The sequence below is a fragment of the Cynara cardunculus genome (assembly GCF_001531365.2).
Source record: "Cynara cardunculus var. scolymus isolate 2C chromosome LG 6, CcrdV1, whole genome shotgun sequence".
In the NCBI taxonomy this organism is placed as follows: Eukaryota; Viridiplantae; Streptophyta; class Magnoliopsida; order Asterales; family Asteraceae; genus Cynara; species Cynara cardunculus.
The window spans coordinates 16,932,656-16,944,440 of NC_037533.1; the positions used below are offsets into that span (position 1 = coordinate 16,932,656).

Here is an 11,785-nt window from a genome sequence, read left to right on the forward strand (position 1 = left end):
AAACAAGTCCCATGTCTGAATGGACACGATCCTGCGAACAAGTGATGGTAGTTTGGCTAGAAATTCCATGCATGGCATCTTTGAGTCCATCAAATCCATGTTCAGAGGTGAATCCAGAAAAATTTCTGAGCAGCGCATAAAATAATTAGCATAATATAAAATAAAAAGAAAATTATTTATAAAAAGTACGGTTTTAATAAAAATGACATACAAGTGGTTGTTTGCAACACCCAAGTGGGTTTTCCTTCTTTTTTGCTGTTGTCACCAAAAGAATTAAGAGCTAATTCGAACCTGCATCCTTTGATGCCAATGCGATGACACTACTAGTAGAATATAACCACTTTTTGTTAGCTTTGGGGAGCACACGTCAAATGAAAGCGGGTGATTGTTTAAAACCTACCCATTTTTTTCCTTTGTGTCGAAACGGATAAAGCAGGGGCATGGACGTCCTGTGGTACTTGGGATAGGACAAAACAAAAACTTCTTGTTCTACGTTTAATGCGACATTTAGACTGGGACATGACTGAGTGGAACACCAAAATAGGTGGAACAATAATGAGGGAGATGTGACATGATCAGTAAATTACTAAACTACCCATGTCGAATTAAAACCCGAAAACCTTACACAATTCTCAGCCGCGTACCTTACTCTCGCCCGTCCAGTCCTGTCAAGGCCCGTCTCCGTACCAAAAGCACCCTCTGATCATGTACATGTTGGTCCGGTGATTGATGGATGTAAATAACCCCTAAAGTTTGTTTTAGACCAGATTATATTAACGAAACATATTCATTCAGGTATCGATGAAGACGGAAGTCACATGGGTGCGTGATATGCTTAGAGGAGATGATGCATTTGAGTTGCAGGTAAAGCTTCTGAAACAAGTTCCAGAGGAGTACCCATACAAAGATGATGAGTAAGTAACATACATACATGCATGTATGATGTATCCTCTTCAATAATATATATATATATATATACACACATAATATATGTATCTTCGTTACTGATTTTGTTACAACGTTTGATGTGTTAGAATTTGCTCGTATTATTGATCTGGAATTTGATGCTTCATTTCTCAGTACCTCTTCTCGTATTATAATTGGTATAGGTTTAGAAGGACATTTTGTTTTTTTAAGTGCTTAAAGTACAAAAAATTGAAACCTAAATCTGAAGATCAAGGGACATTTTGGTTGGTTAAGTCATGTAGGTATAAAGTTGTCTATGCGAATTAATTTGTCTGTATAGATTGAGAATGTTTTTGTTTCGGTTGGGTTTTTCATAAATGGAATGAACATTTTTTAATCCGGAAGTGCAATTTGAGAAGGAAAAAAACTTGGTTTTCTGCATAATACTCCCCCTAGAAACTTAATGAATAAGCTACTTTCTGTATCATTAATCTACCACCAAAGACATAATAAATTGTTAGCCCCATTATGTTCCTAGCAAGTTTTTGCTTCAATAGATTCTCCAAAATGGAGAAGCTACGAGGCAACGTGAAATTCCTCTAAATTTGTAGAACTCTCCAAAAATGATTACCCATTTGTTTATAATATTCCCACCGATAAGAAAACATTGATGTTTAATGTTTACGAGACAAAATAATATTTTATTGCATGTATAAAATATTTTAATAATATAATCAATATTTGTAATCTCTAAAATGAAAAAGCTTTTTAGAGTTATTTTTTTGAAAATTTAAAATTTTGATTCTCTATTTTGATCTTTTTTGGAAAATTTGTTTTATGTTGGCCGAATAAGAGTAATGTTGTTTGCCACACTCTTTGTAAAATACACCTCATAACCACAAAGGTGGTGCCTGATTGGTTTGAGCTTGGCTCCAAAGTACCAGGAGGTCATAGGTTCAAATCCAATGAGGAATAAAAATATCCTTGTGGCCACGGAGGTTCAAATGCGGTGACTCCGGGCTCTCTGCAAAGCAGGTGGTCGTCTTGGGATTAGTCGGCTCGCATAACGGGTTGGATATCCAGGTTAATAAAAAAAAACATCATTCACGTTCTCGCTCTCACACATACACGCACGCCGGGCCCCATCCTCTCTCTCTCTCTCTCTTATATAGCCACACATGGACCGTAGCAACTACAACTTCTATTTTCCTAGTTTTTAGTTTGTTTTTGGGTTGAATATGAAGCTGCCATTTCGAAAGACGAAGTTATGATAGCAATTCATATAAATTAGTTGTATTTTATCCTTAGATTACGGAATAGGTTTTAAGATCCATAAAACGAAAAGAATCAAACCAAATTAGTAACTTCAAAAGACGAATACTCTCAACAAAGTTTTGTTCGATTTCAAGTTAAAAGTTTTGGATACAAAAACCGTTATAAACATATCATTTGAAACATGTTTGTTGGTACAATGAATATATTAACATAGAGCAAATATACCAAAATTAAATGTATTTTATTTACTAAAGGGTTTTTTGGCCTACCGGTATCGTAGTTTTTGCCTTCCCAATAGATCAAGGGTTTAAACCTCAGTAAAAGTAAAAAAGGGTGTGTAAGTTTATTTGTTGCATTTACCTATATGATATTAGAATAGTACTCGCACAATGCAACAAGATAAATCTCGATTTTAGTGTTTAGTTTTTATTCTATCTCTATCGATATAATACGATTTTTATGTGGTTTTCAAAAAAACGACAATATTTTTATTTTTGAATTAAATATAAATTTGAAGATAAAATAAGAAATTGAAAAAAATAAATCGATATTAGTATCAAATTAACTACTTAGTAATTCTCGTTTTTTATAACTTTTTAATTCAAAATTTTATTATAATATAATTTAGATTTAATAACAAAGTAATTTATTTTGATTTAACAGTATATTTTTTTATAAAGGTAATAATTAAACATTATGCCAAAACTCAATGGTTATCTTAATTATATTTTAGATTTTTTTATATTTAAAATGGATGTTTATCTCGTATTTGATTATGTTTATCTATAATTAGTAATATGAATTTAAAAAATGATCTTTAATAAGTTATACTTACGCAAAATTATTTATAATCTTGAATATTAAGTAATATACATCAATAAACACTACTTCATACATAAAAAATGGTTTTTAAATTTTTTTATTAAATGCTTTATAATATAATATAAATTATATACTTGTAAAAATTATATTTTATTTCGTTTCTTACCTAAAAAAACCCACTTTAAAAAAAAGTGAGAAAACATATGAAACAATAAAATTTACTTTTTTAATACATAAAAATAATTTATATTAATTTTGATGTAATTTACGTTTTGAAAATTGACAAATTCCATCCATGCCCTTGGGATATATATTTTAAGAAACTATATGTTTATTATTAAATTATGACTTCAAGTCTTCGTGTATAAACAAACATATAACTTTTGTCCTTTTGTAGAGTACAACTTTTAATGCATTAAATTACACATTTTATTGATATTCGCGCATCTTTTTTTAGTGGTTATATTCCTTTTCACATTCCCATCTACACGTATTAACAAAACCACTATAATAAAATGTGATAAGAGTGTTTTTGTGTTTTTATAAAATGAAGACGTTTTCGTTTGAACCTCCACCTATATATATATATATATATATTCTTTCTTAATATAAAACATTGATTGTAATTAATGAACTCTCATTATAAAATATTTAAATTATAATAAATTAACTTTCTTCATTTCCATGAATATTGGTTTACTGTTCTATAACATTTAAAAGGTTTAACCACAAGAGTGGAGCTTGATTGGTTGGAGCTTGGCTTTAAAGGTCAAAAGTACCTGGAGGTCTCAAGTTCAAACCCAAGGAGGAATAAAAATACATTTGTGGCCACGGAGGTTCAAATACGGTGACTCCGGGCTATCTGCGAAGCAGGTGGTCTCCCTGAGATTAGTCGGCTCGTATAGCGGGTTAGGTATCTAGGTTAATAAAAAAAATTGCATTTGATTTGTCATATATATATATATATATATATATATNGGGGGGGGGGGGGGCATGGTTCATGGGAAATTGTAAAAAGTGAAAAACCGAGTTACATCTGATAACCGTTTATTTGGATGGCATGTAAATGTGTATACAAGCAAGTTCTAAGCAATTTGTCTGGTATGTAGTATGTACATAAAACCAATAAACAATTTCATCCAGATGAATGGTTATCAATGTGTTCCTCAGTTTTTTTGGGATTTTCCTCTAAACCTCCCTATATATAATATGTGTTTTCAAATACAAAAACTATGCAACCAAATAATTGAGATATTTATGGTAAATGACTAAGGGTTCATTTTTTTTATGATCTGGATACTTATGAAAGATAATTAAAGTCTAGTAATTATGATCAAGATTTAATTAGAAAACAATAGAAATATTTATAAAACCATATACTCATTAGACCATATAGACGATTAATTTATAGCAATATATTAATTTATATATTAAAATATCAAATATATATATATATATACACATGGTTATCAAACATTAAATAATAGGACAAATTGCATGAAAAGATTATATACTTTGGCTTAATTCCTATTTTAGGTAACGATTTTTCAAAACTTTTGTTTTAATATATAAGATGCAAAGTTTCAAATATTTAAGTAATTGGGTAACCACTTCAAGTATTAGTCGGTTACCATGTTGATGTGGCGTGCGATGTCATGTTAGTAAATAATACCGAGTTAGATGTCACATCACCCACCACATCAACATGACAATCAATTATCCAAATACTTAAATATTTGAAATTTTATATTTTAGATACCAAAACAAAAAATTTGAAAATACGTTATCGGGCAATTTTTCCCGAATAATAATAATATCATAAATATAGGGTGCCGCGAAATTACACGAGATACGTAGTTTGAAATTACGACGACGTTTCCTTCAACATTCTTATTAAATCATATCCAATCACCAGTCTAAGTCAACACACCACCAAAATCCCCCCTTCTCTCCACTCATCTCGCCGGAAAGCTCATCTAACGATGTCGGACTACGGCGATTCCGACCGCGGTACCGGTTGCTACCGCTGCTGTTTCAGCTTCTTACTAACCCTAGGCCTCACATCGCTCTTCTTATGGCTAAGCTTACGTACTTCAAATCCAGTTTGCTCCATTCAAGACGTTTACATTCCCGCTCTTAACAAAACCAGAAATTCAACCTCCTATCAATCCATCTATCTCGATCTGAAGCTCGATAACGAGAACAAAGATAAAGGTATTTACTACGATCCAGTTGATATTACTTTACATTATTACGTCAACGGATCGAATTCCGATTTTATCCGTATCGCGAACTACACGATTCGAGGGTTTTACCAGGGGCATCAGAAGAAAACTCGTCGGAAAAACTGGACGGATACGTACGGAGTGCCGTGGGATGCGGCCGTGAGGACGATGAATGGTGGTGGAAAGGTGGTTTTCAGAGTCAATTTGGAGACGGCGGTTAGGTTTAAGATATTGTTTTGGAAAACGAAGAGGCATGGACTGATCGTCGGAGCTGATTTTGACGTCAACGATGTAGGTATGAAAGTGTCGAAGAAAGGTACTAGGTTGAAATCCGGTGCACCGGGATTTCTTTCCGGTGAAACTCCGGTGTGGTCGCTCTTGGTTGTTTTTAGTACTTTGGTTTTAGTGTAAACATGCGTATTCCTTTCAGGGTAAATTACGTTTTTAGTCCCTATAATTTATTGAGAATTTCTATTTTTATCCCTGTAGTTTGTTGTAAATATTTTTTTCCATTGTCCATGTCTGCTCATTAATTTTAACAAGTCAGTCCAGACTCTTCCATTTCTTCTAGAATGGTAATCCAAGGACGGTCTAGCGGATCATCCCGCTCATAAACTGCTCTATTCCATATCTGAAATCCAATCGGATTTTTTGGATCGTCACCGAACTCTGCCTGATTAACCTAATGCACACCCTATTACGGTTAACAATTTTTTTAGTCCTTGTGATTACAATTTATTGTTGTTTATATCTTTTTGGTTTATAATTTATTATTGTTTTAAGTACTAGTTATTTTAGGGACGAAAATTGCAATAAATTATAAATCTTATGGATGAAACGAAATTTTGAAAACCATTAGGACGAAAGTAGTAATTTTTAAAAAATCACAGGGTCGTGAAATCGTAGGCTGCTTTATTTTGTCTGGTACCGTTTATCAATCAATTATAATTGGTATGTAAAATCTTATATTATCAGTTGTGTATCAATCAATCGTATTTGATACCAACTAAATTAGTATCCACTTTCTTTTTCAGCTGATACATCTAGATATCGATTTCTAACCAATTTTAAGTTACATGTATGAAAAATTTTCAATATGTTTAAATTTTGAGCGAGTTATTTTTGAGTTTTCAGGTAAAACATGATATTCAAGGGGTTTTAATTGCAAGGAATAAAACCTGAAACCGTTCAGATAGTCAAACAAAACAATTACAAACACAAAGTTTAATATTTAATACATAAAAATAATTCAAAAACTAGTAAACAATTTGACAAGTCGGTACCATGGTACATGACTTTCAATACCATGTATCAACCAAGTTTTCATACTTGGTAAAGTACTACCAACCGGTTGTAATAAATACCGATTGTGTTTGTATCAATTTAATTGATATACATGTTAATTGGTTTAGTTTGATACATAATTGACGCCCGGGTAATATATATACATGGTTTTGGATTTTATTTTCTTCATTTCAGAGAAAAAGGCTATTGTACAGTTCAACACTGATACAAACGTGCAACGGCAAAACTGGGTGGGTCCACGTTGTAAAATAAATTGTTTTTTTTGTTAACGTGGATATCCAACCCGCTATGCAAGCCGACTAATCTCAAGCATTGTCATGTTTATACAGTAAGGTAAATGACCCGATAAACTAGGCATGACAGATACTGATACAGTAAGATTTCTCAAGCCTTGTTTGTTAAAACGATCTTCGTTGTTTTTGGTGCTTCTTTTAGCATATTTCTTTATTTTGTATAATAGGCGAGAGGTTTGAGATTTGACTCCATATACCATCAATCCCTGTCTCCAAAAATTGTAATTTACCTCTCTTACGATGATTGTGGAACTAGAACCGTGAGGGCTAGTGGTGTCAGTACACATTTTATACAGTATCTCATCTTTTGCAACCGCTAGCAGTGACAGACCTATAGTGATGCATACGGTACCACGTGCCACCGTATTATTCATCCGTTGAAGGGTAAAAAAAATTAGGTTCATGAAAGATGCAACCGTATTAATCTATTATGTGTCACCGTATGTATTTTGAAACTACAATGAGAACAAGTTTTATTTAGTAGAGTTGGTTTCAAGGTTTTTATTCCATCCGAAACCCAAGTTCGAATTTTTTTAGTGTCATTTTTTAGTCAAATGGTGTCACCGTTTGAAAAAAAAATCGTATGTTTGTTTCTTATAGTCAAACGGTGAATTTTTTCCCCTGTAATTTTTTCTTATAGTCAAATGGTGCAATTGTTTGAAAAAATTCATGGGTCCGTCCCTGACCGCTAGACCAAAGACCCATTGGTATTCTAAAATAGTTATTGGAGATGCTCTAACATCTTAAGGGACAGTTTGCAAAAAATATGCAAAAAACAGAAAGGTAACCACAAAACTCTCACAAAAACAAAGTCCCTGAAACGCACGAACGAGAGGGAGACAACTCAACACGAAACAAGTGGGAAACGGAAAAGGCGCTCAAACATTGAAAGGGCTTGAGAAGGACAGTAACAAAACGAATGTTAACTTTATAAAATTCCTCTGGTACCACTCCGACCAAGAAAAACGAAGCTCCTTGGAGTGCTTTGAAATCTATTGGTACGATAGGAGCTGGACTTCATAGAAATGATGGTTAACATGAGATCATATACTGTATTTCAATATTATATATTTAAAAAAAAATCTAGACATATAGAATTTATAACAAATACAGAGCAAGAAAAATATCTGATTAAAAAATATTTTTGATGGTAAACTCAAAACAATTAGGTGTTTTGTATGCATCATTATTTATGTTAGGATCAGATTATATCATGCATTGAAGATGTAAAAAATAAGTCTTGATGTTCATATGTAAGAGGAGGAAGTTAGTAGATAAGAGTGCATTTAATATTACTATAAGGGTATTCGCACAATGCAGCGAGATACATCTCAATATTAATGTTTTGTTTTATTTATTTCTGTCTCAGTCAATATTATAATACAGTTTTATGTGGTATTGAGAAAACGTTTTTATTTTTGAAAAAAATATAAATATGAAGATACCATAAAAAATGAAAAAAAAAATTAAAATTAGTATCAAATTAACTATTTAAATTTTCTCGTTTTTATGTATATTTATTTCATTAATTTTTTATCCTTATTCAATAACATAATTTTTTATAAAGATAGTAATTAAATATTTTGTTAGAACTCAATGATTATCATAATCGTACTTTTGAAAATGAGATGTTTATCATGTATTTGATTATGTTTATCTGCAGTTAGTTACACAAATTCAAACATGAAATTTTAATAAGTCGTACTTACATATAGCTTATTTGTAATATGCATCAATAAACAATATTTCATGCATAAAAAATGGTTTTTAAGAGTTTTTGTCAAATGTTTTATAATATTGTATAGAGTTTGTTTGTTACATTAGACATGCCATAACAGAACAACGATTACTATCCATGTTTGATATGACTGTTATGTGAAACAAAGTGGAACGAACGTGTTCCACCCTCATCCTATGGATCAAGTTACAACAAACATATATTTTATCAATATAAATCAGAATACAACTTAATTTGTTTTCTAATCAAACACATCTCTCTCTTTCTCTCTTTACAATTTACATATTATTTAAATTTTATTTATTGTATTTTATGTTTTTTAAACTTTCATTTTACTATTTTCAAAATATTATTTTTATGTATTTTTCTATATTTTGATTAATTTATTAAATATTTATAACAAAAACATAATATAAAAATGTAGAAGATGAAAACCAGATATTATATAAAGGGAAAATTGCACTAAAATGGAACTAACTTTCACCTAATTCCTATTTTGGGGAACTAACTTTCAAAATTATCATTTTGGGGAACCAACTTGCACCTGATTTTTATTTTGGGGAACCAACTTTCAAAATCGTCATTTTGGGGAACCAACTTGCACCTGATTCTTATTTTAGGTAACCAAAAATAATTATAGAAAAATAACTTAAATTCGTTTTTTCCAAAAATTAATGCAATAAAATATATTTTTCATTTCAAATCTCGTTCTTTTAAATTCAGATATCAAATTGAACATTTWAAAAAAAATAATCCAAATTACTACAATAAAAATTGTTTTTTACTAATGCAAAAAAAATAAATTTAATAGAAAAAAATCAATTGATGCAATAAAAAATAAATATTAAATATCACATTCAATCCAATTGCATCAATTAATTTTTTTCTATTAAATTGATTTTTTTTGCATTAGTAAAAAACAAAATTTATTGTGTTAATTTGGATCTTTTTTAAATGCTCAAATTTGATATCTGAATTAAAAAAACGAGATTTGAAATGAAAAATAAATTTTATTGCGTTAATTTTTGGAAAAAAACGAATTTTAGTTATTTTTCTATAATTATTTTGCAAGTACAGGAATCAGGTGCAAATTGGTTTCCCAAAATGACGATTTTGAAAGTTGGTTTCCCAAAATAGAAATTAGGTGAAAGTTGGTTCCATTTTGGTGCAATTTTCCCTTATATAAACTTCATATTTTGGTGTCATTTTAATCATTTTGACGAAAACTTTATAATGATATATTTTGTTACAAAAATATTTATAACATTATAATATTTTGAAAATCACATAGACTATTCAAACTATAGAGAAAAAAAAAATTCAAACAACTAATTAAAAGTAAATTGATCATTTTATTTAGGGACGTTAAAAAAAACATTGGACTGTTTACACTAGTCAAAACAGATCAAACCGGACCATTTTTGGTGATTTGAGTGCCTGGTGGTCCTATCTGGTATGAAAAATAGCCAAATCTTTTAGTCTGACTTGGTCTATGATTTGAACGGTTTGGACCCACTCAATCATGTTATATTTATAGATAAATTATATTTAGTTTCATGTTGCAGGCTTAATTTTTATAGACCAATTAAAAAAGTTCGTCCAAAATATTATGTTTTTAATTTTCATTTCTCAATTGACCATGTTATCTAAATTGACGTCAAAAATCAAATTTCTTAAACCATCATTACAGTTTGGTTTGTGGGTTTAAACAGTCCAAATTAGACCGTGAACACCCCAAATTTTATGAGTGTTATTTCTATCTAATTTTGTCTTACCAAACATTGATAAGCATACTTGATAACAAAACATCCCTAAAGTTGCTTTAAATACACTCTCTTAAGGGCTGTTTATTTACGGCTTAATTAGGCTTATTGGTCTATTTGGCTTATTCGCACAGCTCATTTGGGTTGTTTACTTACGACTTATTCGCACAGAACATGACTTAATCACACATATATAAATGGTGTGTTGTCCTCATTCACAAAAATGACACTTCTACCCCTTATTTAAAACATCACCTCCTTCCAAAATGAGACACCCCATCATCAACCTCTTTATGATTTTTTATTTTGATATTCAAATGATTAATATTGGAGGTAAATCAGTCATTTATATTATCCAAACTGTTGGTTTAGATAAAAAAAAGTAAACAATAACACCCATTTATTCAAACAGACAAATTTATCCACACATAACTAGGGCCTGTTTACTTGTGGCTTAATGAGCTTAGTGGATAAATGGGCTTATTCGCACAGACTTTCTAGGCTGTTTACTTTGGGCTTAATCGCTCAGAAATGGGCTTATTCGCCCAGATGAAGAAAGGAACTTGTCCAGATTAAGCCGGCTAAAAGACTGCCCTACCCTTCTCCTCCATCGATCGCACATCTCTTCTCCTCCATCGATCGCACATCTCTTCTCCTCCAAACTGTTTACAGAACCCTCTTCTCCTCCATCAATCGACCGATTGATAGTCGAATTTCTCGAAACGAGAGGAGATGGGAACCTTCTGGAAGGTGTGGGTGTGGGTAAAGACGACGAATTTGAAGAAGTTGAAGGCGAAGGCGAAGGAGACAAGTATCTTGAAGAAACTTGGCTTGATTTAGGTCTTGTTGGTTTATTAATTCCATTATCTTTCTCGGAAGGCAACAACGGAGGTCTTGTTTGGTTTGTTGTTTCAGAAATGGCAGCCACCATCATCAAGAAAATCACAAAATAAGAAAACCCCAGATGAAATCTTCAAGTAACTCACCTCACATTGTCGATTTAACCCAAAGAAACGATCAAGAACCCCCAAATTTTTTGCCAAGAAATCAACCCCCCTGCAACACAAAGATGAAGAAACACCATGACGACTTGAAATCCGCGAATGGGTTACTTGAAATCTCCCTCAGTTGTTGAACTTTACGACACAGAGTAACGTCAATAGTACGGTGATGAAATTCAAGATTCAGAAGTTTTTTTCGTTGTTCCTGCTTCAGAAAGAAAGGAGAGAGAGAAGGGAGTGGTGAGATTTGGAAAAAAAAGTGATGGTGGGGGGTGGAGGTAGGGATAGAAGCATAGTTGTTTGGGTGAAGGGTGAAGGGGTGTTTGGGGTTGTGTGAATCTTGATTAAATAGTTGGTTCCATTTGGGTTTATTCAACAATTATTAAACGGTACGTAGTTCATCTTTAAGGGTTAAATTGGTCATTTCTATTATTCAGACTGTTGATTCAGATAAAAA

General features: G+C 31.6%; 2 protein-coding genes across 4 annotated transcripts in view; both read left to right on the plus strand.

Annotated features, from left to right (window-relative positions):
- The window catches only part of LOC112514462 (trafficking protein particle complex subunit 3-like), a 4,882-nt gene extending 3,801 nt beyond the window's left edge, over window positions 1-1,081 (plus strand). For all 3 annotated transcript variants that reach the window (XM_025120945.1, XM_025120944.1, XM_025120946.1), the window contains exon 6: window positions 796-1,081. In XM_025120945.1, coding sequence (XP_024976713.1) covers window positions 796-918 — 123 coding nt within the window. In that variant the 3' untranslated portion in view covers window positions 919-1,081. The remainder of the gene's footprint in view (window positions 1-795) is intronic.
- Window positions 1,082-4,936: 3,855 nt separating this feature from the next.
- Window positions 4,937-5,705, plus strand: LOC112514697 (protein NDR1-like). Its single transcript, XM_025121295.1, has one exon. The coding sequence runs from the start codon at window positions 4,986-4,988 to the stop codon at window positions 5,637-5,639; it is 654 nt and encodes a 217-aa protein (XP_024977063.1). The 5' UTR covers window positions 4,937-4,985; the 3' UTR covers window positions 5,640-5,705.
- The last annotated feature ends 6,080 nt before the right edge of the window (window positions 5,706-11,785 follow it).

Excerpts from the sequence above, each read along its gene's own strand:
- LOC112514697 (XM_025121295.1), top strand. The coding sequence starts at position 4,986 with ATGTCGGACTACGGCGATTCCGACCGCGGTACCGGTTGCTACCGCTGC.